This window comes from Dichomitus squalens (genome assembly GCF_000275845.1).
Source record: "Dichomitus squalens LYAD-421 SS1 unplaced genomic scaffold DICSQscaffold_21, whole genome shotgun sequence".
Lineage (NCBI taxonomy): Eukaryota > Fungi > Basidiomycota > Agaricomycetes > Polyporales > Polyporaceae > Dichomitus > Dichomitus squalens.
In genome coordinates, this window is record NW_006766903.1 from 488,858 (window position 1) to 510,422 (window position 21,565).

Genomic DNA, 21,565 nt, shown 5'->3' on the forward strand with positions numbered 1-21,565 from the left:
ATCGTGCCGGATGATAGCAGCGACGAGGTGCTCGACGCGTACATCCGTGCCAACCTCCGAACGTGCCTCCACTACACGTCAACGTGCCGCATGGGCGCGACGACGCATGCGGAGCGCCCGAGCGTGGTGGACACGGAGCTGAGGGTGCATGGCGTGAAGGGGCTGAGGGTGTGCGACGCGAGCGTGTTCCCGGAAATTGTTGGGGCCCACACGATGGCGCCGACTGTTATGGTCGCGGAGAAGTGTGCAGATCTGATCAAGGCGTCCAAGTGAACGTCTCTCTATGGTATCTGAGATTTGCTGTCTACGTTCACGCTCGCGGGCATGCGGTGTGAGAGTGCTTGTCTTGTGACCCCTGCTACCGTAAGTTGCCGAAAGCGAACTCGTCGACTGCACACACCTCTTCTATCGATCCTATCAGCTACCCTTATCACGCCATGTCTTATAGCGACGGTGCACGGCCTCCGAAGCGCACTCGGGCGGAGGTGGAGAACGAGAGCGACCTTGATTCTGTCTCGCAGCGACAGGGCAACGAGGACTCCGCACAAAGCGGTGTGAAGCGTGACGAAGAATTCTGGTTCCACGACGGGAGCGTGGTCATACGCGCGGGAGAGACAGCCTTTCGTCTCTTCAAGGGGCTCCTGGCTGCGCAATCTCCGGTGCTTCACGACTTGTTCTCTGCTCCCAACTTCGCACCCGACGAGTATATCGATGGCGTTCCTGTCGTGCGCGTCTTCGACGCTCCAGAGGACTGGCGCTACCTACTGCGCATCCTGGTACCGAAGGGTGAAATGATGTGAGTACTTGTGGCCAATTGCCTTGGTGGTCTGTCGACTCACCGCGTCTTCTCATCTACAGCATGTTAGAGACCATAAGAAGTCTGAAGGACTTTCCTTTGGTATCGGCACTGATACGCCTAGCGCACAAGTACCAGATCGGCAGCCTCGAGCAACGCGCGATCGAAGCCCTGAAGAGGATGTACCCGAACACCTTCGAGTCGTTCGTCCAAGTTCAGAGTGAAGTCTACCCGGCGGACGCCAACAACGCTCGTCAACTTGCGTCAAACCCGCCGGTACTGGCCACGTATGCCATCAGCGCTACCAACCTTGCGCGACTTACCAACACCACTTCCGTCCTTCCTGCTGCTCTCTACCATTGTGTCTGCCTGGGAGGCGCCGTTGTCAGAGGCTTAGTTCGCGAGGGCGGGCCCGTGGAGTTCCTCAGCGAAGCGGATCTCGCCATCTGCATCAACGCCACGAGCCTGTTGACCTGTGCATCCGCGGAGTACGTCGACTCGATGCAGTGCTCGCTATCTTACACATGCGGAACCCCGCACGTGTGTGGGCGTATCTGGAATGAGACGATGAAGAAGCTCAAGGAGGAGTGGCAGTTGAGACTTGGCAGCCACGCTCTGCGGGGCTCGGCCCACGACTACCGCGAACTCTGCACAAGTTGTCTGGTACTTGCACAGAAACGTGACCTGGCGGAGCGGAGGCAGGTCTGGCAGAGGCTGCCGAAGCTCTTGGACATTGCAGACGTTGTTGGTCCATGGCCCGTCAAAAAGCGGTTGTAGGCATTTTGTTGCGGATGCTACAAACGTATCGTTCTCCATGCAGATCCCATTGTATGCTCGTGGAAAGACTACTCTCCTCAGGCTTCCAACGTGCGCTGTTCCTTGTACAGAACTAAGTTGTTGAGTTACGGTGCGAGTTCATGCGGAGAATGTGTCGGCATGGAGTACCCAGAGGTTTGCATACCTCGTTGTGGTCTTTACCGGCATGGCACAAAGGACAACATTTCCCATAAGATACAAGCCAACGAGAGACGTTGAAGTGCCCACACCAGTGCGCTCAATCGCACTTGCAAGACTTGCCTTGCATGCTATCAGTGGTATGGGCTAGTGCGGTGCTGGGCAACGCCTCTCCAAGCTGCAGTCAGCACCGCGGTATCTCTCATCTCGAGGTGTCCTCGCCACAGAGATGCCGGTCAAAGAAAGGAGGGGCTGTAACTATGTCACGGATGATCGCGTTCGCGGCGCGAAGATATGGTAGACGCTGATTTGACTCCTTCGGCGGCGGCACACATGAGGGTCGGCTTAGAGGCGAGCTGATCGGCATGAAGGACACGTCGCGATCTATGTACCTCGACACCCCAGAGTCATGTCAGACCAGCAGTCGTAAGTGAATTCGTGTGATATAGCAGAGTGCGTCATTAGGAAATGCAAGGCAATGCTACATACAAGCAGGACCCCTTGCCCGCCGCGGGCCAAACACCATCGTCCGACCCGTACCGAGAGCACACCCGACGACATTCACGAAAAGGAGGTCGGATAAAACTGCAATTTCGCAAGCTGGATGGCATTTTTGACGCACCGTCCAACCACCGTGGAGACTAGTAGGTGCAGTCGCGTCCATCGACTCGGATTCCTGTGCGGGACATGCGAATGAAGCTACGGACCACCGCTCCAACGGACTCTGCCACTAGCAATTGGTAATACAGGTGCCGTGACGCTCTTGTGCTCGACAAGTGGGGTAGATCTAAAATCAGATGGTGCCCACTAGAGTGCCATCCGGAAGATCGCGAAATAGGTAGGAGATCACCCTCAAGGTTGACTGTTACTACACATTCACAGAGCAGAATCAGAATATATTTTTGATCATGATGACGGTCAAATTTCTTAGAGGCATCGACGTGACGGAGTCGAACCAGGGGACATGCGAACTCGTCGGCGGCCACTGTGCTCGAACTTCAAGATATTGGACACTACTTGAGTGTTGGTAGCGCGAGAAAGCGCCGTGGACGTCGCGTCTGTTTGCCTTTATTTGTGAGTGGCATTGTTCGCAGGCATTCACACGTCATGGACTTCCCGGTTATCTCGGGCTCAATAGTAAGGTCAGCAATCGAGTCCGAACATACTGTGAATCTCCTTGACATCGCATCTCCGTCATCTGACGGACTGTCTGATTAGACTTCGTATAGCATCGTCTCCTGAAAGTACCACTGCAGTCTGCCACCGTGCCACGTCTGCCGCTCCATTCCTGAGATTCTTCCCAGCGTACGTTTATAGCCGCATCCTACAGTCATCCTCCGCCTTCTCCCATAAGCTAGCGCAACTATTGCCGTTGGATGGTATTTGACAGATTGACCAATATCGAAAAGTCAAGCACACGGCCAAAGGTACTACGATATGGGGAAGGAGCCTGAGTTAGGCCCTCAAGACGTCGGGGCGGCCGTTCCCTTCAATACTCAAGTCTTTCCGGAGAGCTATACATACGACTACATCATTGTGGGAGGTATGCCACCTATTTACAGGTTGCTGGATGTCTCACATTCCTCCAGGTGGAACGGCAGGATGTGTCCTTGCCTCACGACTCAGCGAAGATCCCACCGTGTCCGTGCTACTCATTGAGCAAGGTCCAGTGGCTGACACGTGGGGGTCCCGGGTGCCCGCCATGTCCGCGAACCTATACAGCACGGACAGCGTTGCGGCGCAGTGGTGGTCGTTGCCATTGTCTCACGTAAATAATCGCAGTCTCGGCCTCATACGTGGTGAGGCTCTCGGGGGAACGTCTCGCATAAATAGCATGTTATACACTCGCGGTGGGCTTTTGGTCATTCCCTCAGGTCGTCTGTTCATACTAAACAAATCTCATAGGCCCACCTGGAGACTACAACCAATGGCAGGCCCTTGGGAATGACGGGTGGAGCTACGAAGATCTGCAGCCATATTTTATCAAGTCCGAAAATGCTCGGACACATCGGGAAGCAAAACATCGTGGAAAGAACGGTATGTGTTTTACATCGCCATCGGGGGGCTAACTTTTCAGACCATCTACAATCGTCAGGCGTGTGGCAGAATCGACAGTTCGGAACTCCGCAGTACCGCTCGGTATCTTTGTAAGTGGGGCATATCATGATTGTGTCTGTACTGACAGTGATTGCAGGGTACAGCGCGCCTTAGAGGATATCGGGATATGCACGTATCCCGATTTGAACTCGCCTGAGATGCCTTCTGCGGCGCAGGGAACATTGGACATCACCCAAGATGACAGCTACCATCGACACTCGACGAACCGCGCCTTTCTCCCCCCACAGCTCGTTCGGGAGCGGCATGACCGCCTGAAGATATGTGCGGAGACCCTAGTGACTCGTGTCGCTCTCTGTACAGAGGGAGATGAGGTGCGCGCTGTCGGTGTCCACTTTGAGGCGACGAACCCGAGGAAGGCGTGGAAGCGGTACTTCGCCAAAGTTAGACGGGAGGTCGTGCTTTGTTCAGGTGCTCTCGGATCGCCCCAGATCTTGATGTGCAGGTAAGACCCATTATCATCGCATAATCTCACCGCAATCGCAACTGAAGCTGTCATCCGCAGCGGGATTGGTCCTAAAGAACATCTGTCGGAGAAGGGTGTCCCGGTCATTCGAGATGTCCCTGCGGTTGGAGCTTACTTGGTACGTTACGACGAATTTCTCGGAGCACAATTCTGAGGGAAATCAGCAGCAAGATCACATAGGCGTGCCGCTGACATACGAGGTGCCCCTATCTGAATCTCTGCACCAGCTCGAAGCGAACCCTCTCAAGGCGCTCCAGGAGTTCATCAAGTATCTTCTCACTGGCCGTGGGATGCTTTCCCATCCGTTCCAAGAAGCGTCTGCATTCGTCCCAACATGGCTGCTCAAAGATGACTGCAGCCTCCCTATTGTTGACCTCCGTGAGCTCGACGCGACCGTGCCTGAGAACCGTGCCGACCTTGAGCTCATGCACCTTGGGAACAACTGCACCGACGCTGACATTCCTGGTAAAGGTCTCTCGACCCTGCTGCCAACCCTAATTCGTCCCAAGTCGCAGGGCTCTGTCCGACTTGCCACGAGCAACCCACGGGCCCGTCCAGATGTCGATCTCAATTACTTCACGGACCCCGAGGATTACGTCCCCCTTCGGAAGGGCGTGCGTCTCGCTCTCCGCGTTGCTGCCGACGTACGGAAGCAGGGGTATCCTCTACAGGACCTTATCGTCCCGACTGGGACTAGTGATGAGGAGATCGACCAATTCATTCGCACCAACCTGCGCACGTGCTTCCACTACACGTCGACGTGCCGTATGGGCGCTGCAATTGATGGAGAGCGTCCGAGCGTCGTGGATACGAGGTTGAGGGTGCATGGAGTGAAGGGCCTTCGCATATCCGACGCATCTGTGTTCCCTGAGATTGTATGTGCTCATACGATGGCCCCGGTGGTCATGGTTGCAGAGAAGTGTGCGGTTATGATCAAGGAGGAGGCGCAATACATGCATTAGGAGGGGGACCTTCACGAGATGACTGCACGTCTGTTCAATTGTTGGCTAGATTTTCGAGAGCCCGGTGCTGCATTGAACGATCATATTCTTTCTTCCTGTAGTCCGCTCAAGCCTGTCAACATGTACTGACTGGGTACACTCGCACGGGGAGTTGGTAAGCGAGCCCGAGATGTTCTATACAATCTCATAAAGGAAATGCAATGCAAACCGTGTATGTGACGGGGCGGATCAAGCATGCGTTATCTGATTCGATGAACAACGCCTAGTAGAGGCATAACAGCATGGTCGAGACACACTAAGCGTGTAACCTGATTCTCTACATCATCGCTTGATGTCCGGTCCTGTGGGTCGCCCGCAATTCCCCCGTGGCGTCGCATATATGACACGCTCAAAGGCTGCGGGTGATTATTCGAGTACAATTTGGCACAAAGCTTCGTGTCACGGCGGAAATGCGTTCGGTGGCATTGGCGCCTGACGTTGACAGCTAGGTTGCCAGTGGTATCCGGTCCTATGGCAACACATTCGCGCCGATTGCACGAGATATATGTTCTCTTAACCTGTGCTCCATCCACTGAGGCAGTATGCTGGGACGTCCTGGAAGATTTTGTACAATGACGGCGGACGCAATCTGTAACAATTGTTGATGTCCTGCGGACCCTTATATTACTGAACAGAGTTGTGCGGTATGTCATACCTGTAGACCTGTTTTGATCCCTCGAGGTGCCAAGATGACCGCAGATCCTCAAGTTGAACAGAAATTGTGAGAGTTTACTTTAGGCGACTTGTGAACGGACACTGATTTCTGGTCAGCTTATTCATACAGACCTCCCAGGTCTCTTTCATGGGTATGCAATCCAGGATCTATCTAGAGTAAACTGTCTGAGGACTAGTCTACCTTTCCAACAAGCTCTGTTGCTGTACGAGCTCACTATCACTTTCGGCCGGGAGGTCGATGTAATATGGCGGTCACGCTCAAGCCTACTCACCCTGCTATATTGCTTCAATCGCTATCCCAGTATCATAAATTCAATCGCATCTGTGGCGCTATTCTTCCCTATGAATGACTCTGTGAGTGGCACTTTTCTGGTCTAGTTTTGTCACTAACACCCTAGCTTGGCAGGCGTAAGGTCATATGCACTTTTCCTGAGTACTTACCTGACGCGTCTCCGTAGTTGCCAGGGTATTTCGAGGCTATACAATATCACCATGGTATTTCCATACATAACATGGATAGGTAGGTCAATGTGTTTGGCTCGTTTTAGATGTAGTGTAACATCCAACATAATGGATTAGCCTTTTCCGCATTTCGCGCCTACGCGCTGTCGAATAGAACAATCATAATTGGAATACTAGTTTTGGTATTGAGCTCGGGCTTTGCAGCCCTCACTGTGGTCAGTTCTTATGGTCTTTTGTTTATTGTGAGTACTCACGGCGAGGCCATCCATAGTGGCAGATAATAGACGCACCAGTTGATGATATGCCGCCTCCGTTCAACTGCTTTTCCCCGATCACATTCAACAAACAGATCTCCATTGGGTGAGCCTATAGCTAGAATGATTTCCTAAGCATCATGGCTCATGGAGGTTATATAGTGCGTGTTCCCCTATGCAACCAGCAACACGGCTCACATAGCTGCTACTAGCCGATGCGGTAATGAAGGGAGCCTACGTGGTCTGGGAGCTTATCATCATTGCGCTTACTCTCAAAAGGACTTCTCCGATACTTGTGACTTCCCAGCATCAACCCCCACGAGCGTTGGCAAGCACCCTACTTCAGAATAGTTCGTACTTCATTCTTCCCTGCTTTTGATGAAAACACTGATGACCTCATGAAGGTGTGATATGCTTCTCGTAAGTAACTGAGTCTTGGCCCCAAGTATTCCAGTAACGGCCCTCACACAGGATTCCTCTCGTGTTCAACTTGATTGTATTAGTGAATGCTTTTGCAGTGGTAAGTCCTATATCTTGACATCTGTAGCAGACATCGCCAACGCTCATGTTGAATAGACGTCTGAAAACGAGAACACCATTCGATCCAGAGTCATGATCATAGTCGGCAACTTGAGAGATCCGTAGGTCCCCTCCTCTCAGCTTCAAATTATATCGGCTAAATTTTACATTAGTGTGACAGCCATACTCGTCTCACGATTTCTACTCGATCTGGCAGAATACGCTCTTGGGGCCCATGAGAGTAACAATACATGGGCGAATATTGTGACCAGCGACGTCACCGTACATCCTTCTGACGTGCTCTCAGAGCTTCCTCCGGAGCAACGCAGAATATCGTTACATGTCGCTGCAGGAGAGGAATGACTTGAGACTGCAGAGTGCGCCGGGGCATGAAGGAACTCTGTCCCTCTCGACCACGACAGTCGACCGAGTCTCAGGACGGTAAGTAGTTCACCACCCCAGCTTATGCTTACAATCAGGGGAGAATTAGCCATTTACCTCTAGTACAGGTTCGCTCTCGATTGAGAAGTCTATTTGGTGCGGCGGAGCTAGCTTGAGTAACGGTCTCTGACTAATTGTCTTTGAACACTGGTGTTTCCCTATGTGGTTGTAGCCCCTACGGATTTTTTGATCGGGTATGTAGTCGAAATTGAATATGAAGCATTTAGCGGTCTCCAAAGATAACGAACTCCCAGTACTTGCTAGCTTACATGTGTGTTGCTTGGCTTGGCTAGTCGTGGGGGCTATTATTGCAAGGGAGAAAGGCGGCCTCAGAGGAGTCGACGGGCCGACAACGGCCCAACCCGGTACTGCCCGATCACACCTGGTGCAGTTTGCCCTTTGTTGACAGTGGATGTAAAAATCAGCGTCGCATGCCCCGCGCCGGGTGGTGTGCTCAGATCAGCGGCAGGCCCCTGCCGAGCCCCGCCAGCCTGCTCTCCGGCCACCTTCCAGCTCGGGGACACGCTCGCTGTGACTGCTTGAGACGTGCCCCGCCGAGCTATGCCGCTTTTCGAGCTACAGAATACTCTATTTCTTACCTGGGATGTTCCCTACACAGATTCCCGGCATATTCAAGTGCTTCCAGCTGTGGAACAGAGTTGGGTAATGGCTTCGGTGCGGTAGGGTTGGGGCTCGGCCGGGGTTTCCCGGTGATCCGAGCATACTACCCGGCGCGGGGCATGCGACGCTGATTTTTACATCCGCTGGAATCCGACTCTTACAGCTGTTTTCAAAACGATAGGCCCCTGCGCGGCTTTTTACGCACATTGTCGGACCATGGAGTTCAACTCCCGAGGTAACTCAGCACGTTAGCCGCACCCCTTCGATGTCTGGATGAGGCCATGCCGGGACTCGGACTTCGGATATCCCGCTGAACCCTGGTTTGGGCCGGCCATTTCGAAGTCCGGCCGTGTGTGTAAAAAGTCGTGCAAGGGTCTATCGTTCTGAAAACAGCTGTAAGACCTTTTCCTTCGCACACCGCCCATAGCGTCTTCGGATGTACTGACGTCTCATGTACGTACGCAGTGCAGAGGAGCTCTTACCGCGAGATTGCGCTAATCAACCTTCTTCTTGTAACTGTTTTGACTCCATCCCTGGTTGTTCCGCTAGCCCCTGCTCGTTGATTTACCTGTTCATGTCCCTTGGGATCGTGGCTCTTGGCTCGACTCAAACTTCACGACGACCTTGACGAGGGTCTCCTTGACGCGTGGGACTGCACTTGGACTGGTCCTTCACCGATACAGCGTGCGCGCAATCCGCGTAATCCCAACATGCCCCGCCCACCGTCACCAGTACAGCTCTACGAAATCTGCAGCCGAGGCACCGTCGTTTTCTTTTGCGCGGCGTCTGAGAAATGTGCGGGATGTGTGCGGTCGGGCTTCACGTGAGTCATCAGCTCTTCTCCGTGGGGGTTCGACCGAAACGTGATGCCAGTGTCGCCAACGAATCTCCAGACTATATCGACCTCGAACAAGAGCCCACGAACGTCCCCTTCCCTTCATCAGGGCGCGAAGCGGCCGAAGAGGCACACCTCGGCCAAAGCAAATCACTATGCGCTGGCGATGGGCAGGGTGAGGCTCGATCCGGGCAAGGTGAGTTTCATGGGACTCAGTTCGGGAGGGATCTGGATACAGATACGGATGTCGTTGTGCACAAAAGTCCGAATGAAGGTATGTGGCATACCCACCTCACGTTCTGCACGGACTGTCTTACGGCGGCAGCACTTCTCTCCGCTTCTGCGCGGACTTCGCGCGCGTTATTGTGGGCGCACTATTCATAGCCCTTTCTAACTGGACCCCTTCCTTCCGGCTCCAGCGCAGTCTGGTGCTCTACCTTTCATCATGCCTGTCAGAGTACTTGGCCTTCACGGCATTCATTGAGCCCGAGAGCGATGAAATCATATTCCAACCCTTCGTCGATCATCGATCATCACCTGTCATACATGTTCGCCTTACACGGTGAGATATGTATCTACGCTCGCCTGCATCCCAGGACCGAGCCCTCCCAAGAATAATCATCGATCATCAACCTCCACGAGCTCCGGTACGTCTCTTTCAAGCATGCGCCGTCAACGAGATAGCGAGGCGTGATTCAGATGCACCGTTACCACAATAACAAACTTCATTACAGTAAACAGTCTGTCGGGGAGGCATTCATGCGCTCAGAGTTGGAGATTATGCCGCAGATTGCGGAGGAGCGCAAGCTCGTGTCATGTCCGATGAAACTATACGTCTGTCTGGCTGCAACACATTACTAGGGAGCACAACTCACGGCGCCTTTCTAGTCTAGGGTCATATCCCCGCCATATTAGAGCGCATTGCTTCGCGCCATTTCTCAGAACGGGGGACCGAGCGATCACCATTTAATCATCTTCCCATACTTTTGGATCGTTCGGCGGTTGTAATATCGCCCCTGTGATCGCTTCCTGGCGGGCTATGGTGGCGCTTCTCTACGATCTTCTCCCAACCCAGTACGGAGCTGGCCCTGACAATTGCACGCTCAACTATGTTCTACTCCTGACATTCAGCTTTCATCGACTATCTACTTACTCAAGCACCTATGGAGACTTAAACATACGCCTGGTTCACCAGTATGCAGATCGTTCTATATCGCATCATCACTGGCCATCTGACGATGTTTCAGGTGGAAGGGCAGAATGCGTTCTAACCTCATCGAAGACCCCGCCCACTGTATTCATGCTACTCATCAAGCGAGGCCCAGTGGCAGAGACGTGTACATCACGAGTGTCTGCCGTATATGCGATTCTGCTTGCCACAGACATCGTTGCGCCAAGCGAGAGCGTGTCTCGCCCTCAGGCTGTAGGTCCCCGGAAACGCTGGTCGAGAGCATCAATACTCTACAGAGTCTCATTGTCCATACCGTGACCAGTGACGAGGACACTGATCATGTCGTTTGCACAAGCCTGCGTACGTACCTCCACCTCACCTACACGCGCCTTATAGGGGCTGCCATTGATGGATTACGTCTGAGGGTCGTGGATACAAGGCTGAAGGTTTACCGAATGGAAGGACGACGCGTCCGTCCCCTTTGATACCACATGTGCTCATACACCGCATCGGTCGTCAGCAGTGCAGAGAAGAGGCCCCGTCTGTTCTCTACAATCTCCCCAACGAGATAAGATGCCCAGCCACAGCTCGGTCAGGAGTTTGACCGGTGACCGGTGAATGTCTGGACATTAGAACAGATGTCACGTCTGCTCTCCGATTTGATAGCCATTCACGCGACAATCGTTACTTGATAGCATACACTTTACAGATGAACAGATTGAGCACAAGACTCGTTCCCCCATCATCCCCTGGTTCCCAACCCCGTGGAATACTGGTGGTTGCCGCACAAGAGCGACTCCCTGTAGTATGCAGCCACATGTACAATGTATTTACGATTGGGTTAGTGCCGTCTAACTCCACAAAGAAGTCGACGAACCATTGCTTGTTTAGGTGGAGGGCACTAGAATGGACGCCGTTCCGGGGGTGAAGCAGAAGCCGTCGTCCAGGCGTGTGCCGCAAGTGGACAGCTGATTGCAGCTATGCCCGCACCCTCCGCGGTCGCAGAACCCGACGTTGGTCGTTGCAGAGAGGCACTGCGTATCGGGTGCGTTAAGGCACTTGGCATTGCCTGTGTAAACGGTGCAATCGCCCCCACAGACGTCGTTGGTGCGGCGGTTGCAATACGTGACCGTGGTGTCTTGAGCAGACCGAGGAGTCAGAGGGTTGACAGTATCTCCAACAAAGGTGAGGTTCGCGTCGGTGTGGGCGATCCAGTACATCATCTGCTCATGGGAGACCAGATACGTTGTCGGCTTTTTAGAGACGTTGTGTCAGCTCGTGTTTGACGCGAGGAAAATGTTCTATCTCTACTTACGTCTCCTAGGTCAACATTGGGGTCCTTACAACAGTAAGCACAGATGTCATTGCTGAGCAAAAAATGGGCAAGGATATGTGACTCACAGTACCCAAGGGGGTTCCATTTCCGCCGTTTGCCCAGGTGAGCGCGGCCAGGACGGGACCCATGAATTTAAACGAGAGTTGCATGGTGAATTTGTGAATGCCGATATGGGTGTGTAGACGAAGCTAGGGCTGCTTGGACTACTGAATGTTGAGTGTACTACCCTCACCTTTTATACAGCAGGATTCCAACAGCGCCTGATAAAGCCAACGATATTCGTTTTTGAAAGAACATAGCTGTCGGACGTGTATAGGTCACCGATGACCGATACAGCAGCATCGTTGTCGTTTCTTACTGCGTGCAGGGCATGCGAATAGTCATCTACACTACCCTATTGACCTCTGACCGCACTGTAACCTCTGGCAAGGTCCCACATCGGTCAGAACAGTTGCATGGAAGTCTGGTAGGTCGACTCAGCTAGGATTCTCCACCTCCAAATCGAGGTTCTCCACATTGCGAACGGTACATAAGACACTGATATTGCCTCATCGGCTCCGGCGATTGAACAGAGAGATCAATGCATGCGACAATTCCGATGTATAATGAGACGTAACCTAGACTGGGCCGCCCCATTTGTAGCGGAGCAACGAGGACCTGTCACTGACTTGGGCAGTCTGATGAGAAATGTTTTACAGCTATTTTCAGAACGATAGGCTCACGTACGACTTTCTACACACTGTCAGACCATCGACTTCAATTCCCGAAGTGACTCAGCCCGATAAACGCACTCCTTCGGGTCGAGCTTAGCCTGGGACTCGGAGTTCGGATCTCCCGCTAGATGTTGGCTTCAGCCGCCCCTTTTGAGGTCCCGCTGTGTGTGTAAGATGTCGCATAGGAGGCCATCTTTCTGCAAACAGCTGGAACTATCTCATAATGTACTCATTGTGATGTCACATGATTCTCAGCAAGTAATCAGAAACCGCAAAGTACGGCGGTCCTAGCAACTCCGTACTGCACATCAACCAGCTCTGCCGGGGCTCGCCTTGTACTCTCTTTGTCAAGTAGTATAGTCAAAAACCGGTGAGCGCCACCATCTCAGGGAAGGTCTTCTTCTCCCGGCGGAGCCGATCGTATCCAATCGGTGATCGTACTGAGACAACCGAATGTCTCAACTTCTGTTATCGTTATTCGTGAGCACCACCCCGGAAGGCTACGGAGGCAGTTGCTTGGGAAGCGCTGACAACCAGGAATACATACTTGGTGAAACATGGCATGCCAACTCAGGTCGTCACCCAGGAGATTTACTTTAAACCTGTGTACGTGGAAGCTCTGTAGGCGGCACTCTGGGCCTCGTCTCCTTCCACTACCTCGCCTGGTGATACTCTGTCATGCGGCCTGGCGGGGCGCAGCCAAGTGTGATGCGCGGAGTCGTGAATCACTGATGCGCAACCCGGACGCTATGTAACAGATCATACACCCTTGGGAACGTGATACCCGGGCGCTAAAAATGCGTCAAAGATCTCGATACGTACCACGGATGTTTTGCCCGGATGGCGTGCGTTGTAGATGCAAGAATGGGAAGAAGGTACCTGGAACACTTGGAATAAAGGAACTCGTTATGACATACCAGACCTCCATTCCCCACTTTGACTCCTCGCTGTGCGAGCACGCGTAGTACGTCTCCTTATGCTATCATGTCTGCGGAATATGCAGAACGGACGATGTAAGCAGACAATACTCAGGTTTCATGTAACTAGCTATTCACCTTTGATCAGCATCCTCATAGAGGACTACCAAGTCTCCATTGCCGGTTCGTACCCAGCCATCGGATACAAATAGAAGACTGACCAAAAGGCAATGCGCTTATCAGCTCTGTTGATATACGAGTTCTCGATCACATTCGCTCGAGAATGCAATGCAATATGGGGTTCGCGTCCAGGCTTCTTCACCCTATTGTTCTTTGTCAACCGCTATGGGACGATCCTAAATGCAGTTGCGTTGTTTGTCCTCTTCTTTCCTATGGAAAACCAGGTAGGGCATCCCTCCTTCGTCAAGATATCTGACATTCATTCCGTTTGGACAGATGTAGGCATCTTAATGCTCTACTAGAGGCCCTTTCTGACCAATATTATCAGCTGTCAGGTGTTCTCAAGGTTGCAGGGTGTGTTGATGATCCTTCCGTACCTCTCCTGGATAGGTCAGTCTGTCGCGTTGTCATTCACTGAGCTCACAATACGATCTACGTCCTCGTGTAGTTTTTTCAGCCTTCCGTGCCTATGCTCTGGCAGATAGGACTTTGTTAATCGGATTCATGGTATTGATTCTAAGCTCGGGCTTCGTAGGCCTGACCATCGTGAGCGCAAGAGACATTGAAACGCTTCATGAAGCTCATTATGAGATAATCTCTAGTGGCAGTTAGTGCTTACTTCGGTACAAGACCTGCCGTCTCCATTCGATTGTTCTGCATCCATAGTCAACACCAAGCAGCTATCCATTGGGTGAGCCTCTTCCCGAGATCGATGCAACCGCTAGCTGAAAAGGTCTATATTAGTGCGTTTTTCCCAGGTTCAAACGAGCACTGTACTGAGATCTTTTTTCAGCTGATGTAGTGGTGAGGGGAACATTCATGATCGCAGAGATCATGGTCATTGTGTTCACGCTCAAGAGAACTTTGAAACTGACCACCCGCCGGAATCGCGGACCTCGGACTTTGATGAGCATAGTCCTTCAGAACAGTCTGTTTTACTCTTCTCTTCTGTTACTTTAAGCTCAATCAATATTGAACACAGGTGTGCTATGTTTCTCGTGAGTGAACCATCGACAACCCAGATCTTCGCTGATCACCTCCCCGACACAGGATTCCCTTCCTATTCAATGCGCTCGTATTGGTCAATTCTCTCACAGTGGTAGGCAGTCACAGTCCAAGTCTAAGCCCCAAAAAGGATAGCTTAGATTCAGGTGGACAGACTCAAGAGAATCAAGATCAGCTGATATTCAGAGCATTGCTCATAGCGGGCAACTTCAGAGACCCGTACGTATTCTCCGATCGTTCCTACTCTTGTAGCTGAGCAGACGGCAAGCATCACGTCGATTCTCATCTCGCGCTTCCTCCTCAATCTTGGAGAGCTGTCTCATAGCGATATGTCGACTGGGGACAGCTTGGGAAATATCATTTCGAGCGACATCACGATGCACCCTTCCGACGTGATATCGCTACATCTGCCCCTGGACCGACCGTCGAGTTGACTGTGGGGTTGAGGAGCGGAGTGGCACATGTTTCCCCTGTATAGTATTTGTGTACCAAAATTGGAGAGCGGTCGGACTAGTGGCGTACTTGTTCTCGCGGCTACTGAGCGCAGCACAGACATAGATGCGCATCGACGCTACGAGATCGCGTCCCTCGGCGAGGTGGCGAGACCTCATGGACCGGATACGAAGGCAATGATTATGCTGGTAATTTGGGGATTCAGCTGTCATGCTCTCGTTCTGCGAGCCGGAATCTTGCCCAATCGACAGGCCGGGAGAGCTCCTAATCTAGGTGGTGTTGGCTGCGACGGATTTTGGCGAGCTGCTCTACGAGCGCCTGGATTTCCTGACGCGGTCGGTTTATCGGCGGCCCGATATTTCTCGATGTTGGAGGTACCGAGCATAGCGAAAGTCGGGATTGCTTCTGAATATGATTATGAACCAAGACAATCTCCTCGTACCTGCTCACAAGTTGCGGGTTTTCCCCGTTGGTCCTGGTACTCAAACGAGTACGATTGCGAGGTCGACGGTTGCCAGCGGCAAGGCCACAAAAGCATCGGAGGTCGCCGGGTACGTCAGGCCACAGTGCCAGATCTCGCTGGGATTCGCTTCATCGTATTCTGCCCCTTGCTCTGCTTCGCGCCTGAATGCGCACCGTCTATGACCTCGAATGCGCCGAAATCTCACGTATGTGTGCAGTACAGAGGGGCTCTCGCTGCGAGATTGCGCCATTCCGACTTTGTGACTCGACTTCTTCCGGTGCGGTCGACCGTGCGCGTTGCTTCTCCTCTCCAACTCCCTTGGGACTACGGCTTTTGAGCCGGCTCGAACATGAGGGTGACTGTGACAAGGTTCTCGCTAGCGCGTTCGCATGGACTGGTCTTTCGTCGTCCCAGCACGCCCACCATCCGCGCGTTGTCCACATCCCTCGCGCACCATCTGGACAACACCGCCGTGATGTCCACAGCTAGGAAACCGGTGTTTCCGTTCGCACAGCGTCTGAACGATGGGCGGGCCCTTGCACTAGACGTGTGGACTATCTTCAGGTGAGTCATTGCCTATGCTTCCTTGCGCACGGATACCGAGGACGCAAGGGCAGTGCCGCAAACCTGCCTCCCGACTGCATCAACCTCGGCCAGGGGTACATGAACTTCCCGCCGCCGTCATGGACACGCGAAGCAGCGGAAGAGGCACTCCGCTCGGTTGAGGGGAATCACTACTCGCCGACCAGGGGAAGGGTCAGGTTGCGGAGAGCGATCAAGGAGTTCTATGGGACGCAGTTCGGAAAGGAGCTGGACCCTGATACGGAGATCGTTGTGACCAGCGGCGCAAATGAAGGTATGTCATTGCCATGTCCGCTTTGGCAACCATGGCGGAGCTGCCATGCTGCGGGTGCGCCTCAGCACGCCTGCGCGGACGTCCCGCGTGCGCCCCCTCGGGACCCCTAGACTGTCTAGTTCTGGGTTCAGCCCGTGGGTTCCCATGTCAGCGTAGCCTGATACCCGATGTTTTCCATGTAGGCCAATACGCTGCCTTCACGGCGTTCATCGAGCCCGGAGACGAAGTGATCATTTTCGAGCCCTTCTTCGACCAATACCTGCCATCCATCGCTTTCCAAGGCGGGAAGTGCGTCTACGTTCCTCTACATCCGAGTCCCGAACCTGCGCCGAACGTCAAGATCGGGAAGCGGTCATGGACGATCGACTTCGACGAGCTCCGGTATGTCGCTGCCAGACAGGCGTGCACGACGGAAGACTGATGCCTCAAGCAGACGCGCCGTCACCCCCAAGACAAAAATGATCGTGCTGAACACGCCGCACAACCCTGTCGGTAAGGTGTTCACGCGTGCGGAGCTGGAGAAGATCGCGCAGATCGCGGAGGAGCACAACCTCATCGTCATGTCCGATGAAGTGGTACGTTTGCATCTCGCTAACGGCTTGGATAGACGACTCATCGCCTGTTTTAGTACGAGAGGCTGGTCTTTGACGGACAGGAGCACGTTCGCATCGCGACTCTGCCCGGGATGTGGGACCGGACTATCACCGTGGGTTCGGCAGGCAGTCCGTAGACCTCCCTTTTACCTTCTCGCCTTCCACACGCTCATGATGCCTCCCAGAGCTGTTCGCTGCAACGGGCTGGCGCATCGGTTGGCTCATCGGCCCTCCCTCCTTGATCGGGCCTACGACGGCTGCGACCATTCGGATCGTCTTCAGCTCGAACACCCCTATGCAGGAAGCAGTTGCCGCCGGCTTCGAGCAGGCGCGCGAGCGCGGCTTCTTCGAGCAGCAGCTCAAGGAGTACGAGGAGCGACGGCAGGTCCTCATCGATACATTTGAAAAACTGGGACTCGAGTACACCTGGCCGGAGGGTAGCTACTTCATTCTTCTCGTGAGCAGGATGTCCCTCCATCGACGACGACTGGACCGCGGCTGACGAGCACTACTAGAATATCTCTAGACTCCGATGGCCGGAAAACTACGCGTTCCCTGCCACTCTTGAAGGTCGCGGACGAGACTTCAAGTGCGCACAAGCCTTCGTGCCCATATATTACCGCACTTGAATTCACCTGCTGTCTCTGTAGGGCCGCGTGGTTCATTGCGAACGAAATAGGCGTTTCTTCGATCCCAGTCAGCGAGGTGCGTACTACCGCACCGCCTGCTGCGACATACCTCACTTCTGGCCCCTTAGTTCTACTGCGAAGAGCACGTCAACATCGGTGAAAACTACGCACGGTTTGCGTTCTGCAAGGATCTCGATACCCTGCGTCGCGCCGGCAACCGACTTCAGCGTCTCCGCGAATACATCGTCTGATTGCGCAGGCCTGCAGACGAACACCCACGCTATGACATGCAGGGAAGATGAAGGTTGTGCATAAGAGGATCGACTACGGCAGTGTAGCTGCACGCCGTCCCATGTCGGCTCCCCAACAGGCTGCGGCATTGCTTTCTGTGCGTTCGAGGCCTTTACCCATTTATTACCGTATATACTTTCAGGGTTATTCAACAAGCACAGAAGTAGACATATCTTCCCTCTCACCAATACCCAACTTACGGCAAGGGTCGAGGTGTAAGTCAGAGTCGCTGCATGACTGTTGTCGCAGTCTCACACTGTGCGTTATGACGGAATTGTCATTTCAGTCACAAGCAGTCGAATAAAAGTAGCTTGTTTCTAGGGACTTCATGACGTCGTTACGGGCGCCCCATAATGGTGCTGCAACGAGGTTGGAGCTTGAGCTAACGGAGACTTAAGGTAATCGTAGTGATGAAATGGACCTGCGGGCTTCGTACGAAGCTACGATGCCGAAGAGCGGAGCGCCCGCTAGAATAAGTACACCCTCGTACCATGCTAGCCTGACTTCAGTACTGTGTCAATGAGGCATTCCACATACTGCGGCATACGGGCGGGAATTAGTATATAGTCAGGACCACGTTATGTCCGTCAAGACAATGGCGTCTGTCAGATAATTGTCGGGAATTCGGGTCGAACAGGTATTCGTTGCGGTTACCGAATGTCGTTGTGATATGGTAGTACATATTGAATGTTCTCCTGCGTCCAATGCTACAAAAACATGAACTGAGCACTCAAGAGCGCATGATGGGCGGAACTACAGACCCAGTTGACATCCAGGCGCAGCACAACTACAGGATTCCTCAGGAGACGTGTTCAACAGACGAGGTCATGATAGAGGTGCCGAGCCATGCCGACATGACCTTCTTCTCCTCCTCCGTGCGCACCGGTATAAGGCCGCGCTTACACGTCCATTACTGAGTCGCGACGATAACAGAGGCGGCCCAAAGGGTGGTAGAGAGATTGCGAGCAAGATCCGGTCAGCGTCCTGCTTATCTATGCACTCGTGGCCAAGGCGTCCCTTGGATTTTAGTCTCGTGAGAGTCGAAGCGTTGACCGACACCGCGATGAGAGCCTTTTCAATACGACTTGAATGAGTCACAAGACTTCTGGCGATGTGCTCTCTCAAAAGCCTCCTCGGAACTGACAGCTTCACAGATAGCGACGCAAGCTTATGGTAACGTGCGAACGTTTGCCCATGAACGAACGCCTTTGTGTAAAGCTCGCACGCACATACAGGCGACGTGTAGACCCGCCACAAGGATGGCGCTGATTCCAGTTTGCCACAGCGCCTGGTGCAGGGTAGGCGTTGCGGCGTGCGTTCGTCGCGGTCCAGCTGGTGGGGCTCGGGGGACCGCTTGCGCCTCCCGGACACGCATAACCTCGTTTCGCCTGCTTACTGATAGTGCCGCCGCGGCGGTACACCCCGATTTCCATATTGAGGGCTTCTACCATGCCGTGCCATCTCGACCGGCCTTCATATGCTCACGTCTCGCCGCGATAAGTGCGAGGGTGTGTCTCACGTTATCCGGGATCTGAATCTTGGAACCGCGCAATGTGACTATTTAAATGTTCGTCGTCCGAGTAAATTCTAGCTCGTAGACCCGGTCCATCGCTGCACTATGCTTCGCTCGACATACACCGCATTTCTGACCTTGCTCGCATTCCAGGCGTTTTGGTGCGCCTCCGCACTTCCCGCCTTCTCTGATGCACAGACTGTACTCTCAACCGAGCATCAAGACACGAAAGTCCTCATACTCGGTGGAGGTATGGCAGGCGTCATCGCCGCGCGGACCCTTCACGAGCAGGGCATCGACTTCATAATTGTCGAAGCCCGACACGAGCTTGGGGGAAGATTAATGAGCCATACCTTCGGGGAGGGTCCAAACCAGTGGACGGTTGAGGTAGGCGCAAACTGGGTACAAGGTACGCAGACGGGCAACGGCCCTGCAAACCCCGTCTGGGAGCTCGCCAAGAAACACAACATGTCCCTCTTGTCAAGCCACTATTTCGGCAGTATTTGTGAGCGTGTATCCGCTGTTTGCAGGGGATGACAGTACTTACGAACAGTCAGCAACGTATGACGACTCGGGTCCCTACGACTTCCAAGACATATTCCGAAAGTCAATTGAAGATTTCCAACATTTGACCGCCACAGCGGGTAAGTGTTTGAGGTGCCGATATGTCGATGACAAGAGTCAACTCACCTGCCATTTACAGGTGCTCGGGTTCCGCATCGGCTGGTCGACATGACTGCCCGGGGCGGATACGCGCTCTCGGGCGCGACCCCGACCTCACGATACGCAATGGCATCGGAATATTACCAGTTCGACTGGGAGTTCGGCGCCACGCCGGAGGAGACGTCTTGGCTTGCTTCGTCTTGGGTGCATTGACATTCTTTCTCCGCAGCTTCAACTGGCGAGGACTCGCCGAGCGGTGTGCATGTGCAGTGTAAACCCGCAGTGAAGTCTTTCCGGTAGAGGTTGGCGCATCCCTGTGTCCTTGTTGTGCTGACATGTTTTATACGGTGCTTTGCTATCAACCTTCGGCATACCACTTCGCAGGCGCACAACAATACCTTCAAGACTTTCTCGCCCGAGAACCTGCTCTCCGTTGACCAGCGCGGATTCAAGACGTTGATACAGGCGGAAGCTGCAGAATTCCTGAAGGAGGATCAAATCCGTCTGAACGCTACCGTGTCGACGGTGACCACAACAAGAAATGGAGTGTCTGTGATGCTAGCTGACGGCACGACAATATCGGCAAATTACGCGCTCTGCACGTTCAGCCTTGGAGTGCTGCAGCACGACGATGTCAAATTCATCCCTCCGCTGCCCGTATGGAAGCAGGAGGCAATTCATAGCATGGCGATGGTGAGTACGTCTAGGGCGGTTTTTCAGCTAGAGCCCAAAGCAACGAGATGGGACAGGGTACATACACGAAGATCTTCTTGCAGTTTCCTGAGAATTTCTGGTTCGATACGGAGGTAAGCGCGTCCACAGGCATCTCGCTACAACTCGCAGACATTAACCTGAGACATTATGCAGATGGCACTCTACGCCGACCATGAACGGGGCCGATATCCCGTCTGGCAGACGCTCGACCACGCAGCGTTCTTCCCTGGCTGTGGAATCCTCTTTGTGACGGTCACCGTGAGTCCTAGCGCATCCCTCGACTTTTAGCGCGAATCACTCACCGAGGGGTACACTCCCCATGCATTGGTTGCGCTCGGTCCGCTCCGCTCGCTTGTAGGGTACCTTCTCTCACCGCATTGAGTCTATGTCGGACGCGGCTGTGCAGGCTGAGATCCTCACCGTGCTCGGGACCATGTTCCCGAATGTGACAATACCTGAACCTCTCGACTTCTACTTCCAGCGCTGGCACAGCGACCCGCTCTTTCGGGGCTCCTATTCGAACTGGCCCGCGAACTTCCTCAGTGAGCACCAGGGCAACTTGCGCGCAACCGTCGACGATAGGTTGTGGTTCGCCGGCGAGGCAACAAGTAAGAAGTGGTTCGGTAAGTTGATCGCGAGCCGCCGTCCAAGCCACGACTCACAACGGACTCAGGATACCTCCACGGAGCCTACGCGGAAGGAGAAGCCATCGCGCTGGCACTCGTGAGGTGTATCAAAGACGGCCTGTGCGGTGGGCTTGAGCACCGGGAGCGGGTTCGGAATGCGCTTCCGTATGATATCGAGTAGCACGGGACGAGGAGTTGGTGATATACTTGCCTACTATGTGGTATATCAGTAATGTCTGCATCACATCACTGTCCATGAGAGACGCACTTGTATTTAGACCCACTGCGTTGCAGATTCTATAT

At 53.5% G+C, this 21,565-nt stretch overlaps 6 protein-coding genes across 6 annotated transcripts; 5 read left to right on the top strand and 1 right to left on the bottom strand.

The window, feature by feature from the left end:
- Positions 1–69: 69 nt before the first annotated feature.
- DICSQDRAFT_63376 (glucose-methanol-choline oxidoreductase) lies at positions 70–273 on the top strand (the record flags this gene model as incomplete). Its single annotated transcript, XM_007366964.1, has 1 exon — positions 70–273. A coding segment is annotated over one exon (204 nt), but the record flags the coding sequence as incomplete, so codon positions are not given.
- A 263-nt stretch (positions 274–536) lies between these two features.
- DICSQDRAFT_20650 (uncharacterized protein) lies at positions 537–1,249 on the top strand (the record flags this gene model as incomplete). The annotated part of the gene is made up of 2 exons (XM_007366965.1): positions 537–796; positions 877–1,249. Coding segments are annotated over 2 exons (633 nt in total), but the record flags the coding sequence as incomplete, so codon positions are not given.
- Positions 1,250–3,187: 1,938 nt separating this feature from the next.
- On the top strand, positions 3,188–5,293 carry DICSQDRAFT_63156 (alcohol oxidase; the record flags this gene model as incomplete). The annotated part of the gene is made up of 7 exons (XM_007366966.1): positions 3,188–3,293; positions 3,340–3,600; positions 3,656–3,787; positions 3,846–3,897; positions 3,945–4,310; positions 4,371–4,449; positions 4,499–5,293. 7 exons carry the CDS (start codon positions 3,188–3,190, stop codon positions 5,291–5,293), a joined length of 1,791 nt encoding a protein of 596 aa, XP_007367028.1.
- A 5,904-nt stretch (positions 5,294–11,197) lies between these two features.
- On the bottom strand, positions 11,198–11,551 carry DICSQDRAFT_63395 (uncharacterized protein; the record flags this gene model as incomplete). The annotated part of the gene is made up of 1 exon (XM_007366967.1): positions 11,198–11,551. A coding segment is annotated over one exon (354 nt), but the record flags the coding sequence as incomplete, so codon positions are not given.
- A 4,122-nt stretch (positions 11,552–15,673) lies between these two features.
- On the top strand, positions 15,674–18,066 carry DICSQDRAFT_137660 (PLP-dependent transferase). The gene is made up of 9 exons (XM_007366968.1): positions 15,674–15,941; positions 15,995–16,233; positions 16,416–16,614; positions 16,667–16,808; positions 16,862–16,955; positions 17,012–17,283; positions 17,342–17,415; positions 17,477–17,531; positions 17,584–18,066. The coding sequence occupies exons 1-9, from the start codon at positions 15,853–15,855 to the stop codon at positions 17,704–17,706; spliced, it is 1,287 nt and encodes a 428-aa protein (XP_007367030.1). The 5' UTR covers positions 15,674–15,852; the 3' UTR covers positions 17,707–18,066.
- A 1,364-nt stretch (positions 18,067–19,430) lies between these two features.
- DICSQDRAFT_88157 (amine oxidase) lies at positions 19,431–21,536 on the top strand. Its single transcript, XM_007366969.1, has 8 exons — positions 19,431–19,764; positions 19,817–19,903; positions 19,963–20,126; positions 20,307–20,615; positions 20,672–20,728; positions 20,790–20,894; positions 20,995–21,259; positions 21,310–21,536. The coding sequence occupies exons 1-8, from the start codon at positions 19,512–19,514 to the stop codon at positions 21,441–21,443; spliced, it is 1,374 nt and encodes a 457-aa protein (XP_007367031.1). The 5' UTR covers positions 19,431–19,511; the 3' UTR covers positions 21,444–21,536.
- Positions 21,537–21,565: the final 29 nt, after the last annotated feature.

Bases quoted from the DNA above. Each gene is read 5' to 3' on its own strand.
- DICSQDRAFT_137660 (XM_007366968.1), top strand. From the start codon at position 15,853: ATGTCCACAGCTAGGAAACCGGTGTTTCCGTTCGCACAGCGTCTGAAC. The intron at 16,234-16,415 runs GTATGTCATTGC...TTTTCCATGTAG, and splicing joins GACCAGCGGCGCAAATGAAG to GCCAATACGCTGCCTTCACG. The intron at 17,532-17,583 runs GTGCGTACTACC...CTGGCCCCTTAG, and splicing joins CTTCGATCCCAGTCAGCGAG to TTCTACTGCGAAGAGCACGT.
- DICSQDRAFT_88157 (XM_007366969.1), top strand. From the start codon at position 19,512: ATGGCAGGCGTCATCGCCGCGCGGACCCTTCACGAGCAGGGCATCGAC. The intron at 20,729-20,789 runs GTAAGCGCGTCC...GACATTATGCAG, and splicing joins ATTTCTGGTTCGATACGGAG to ATGGCACTCTACGCCGACCA. The intron at 20,895-20,994 runs GTGAGTCCTAGC...GCTCGCTTGTAG, and splicing joins TCCTCTTTGTGACGGTCACC to GGTACCTTCTCTCACCGCAT.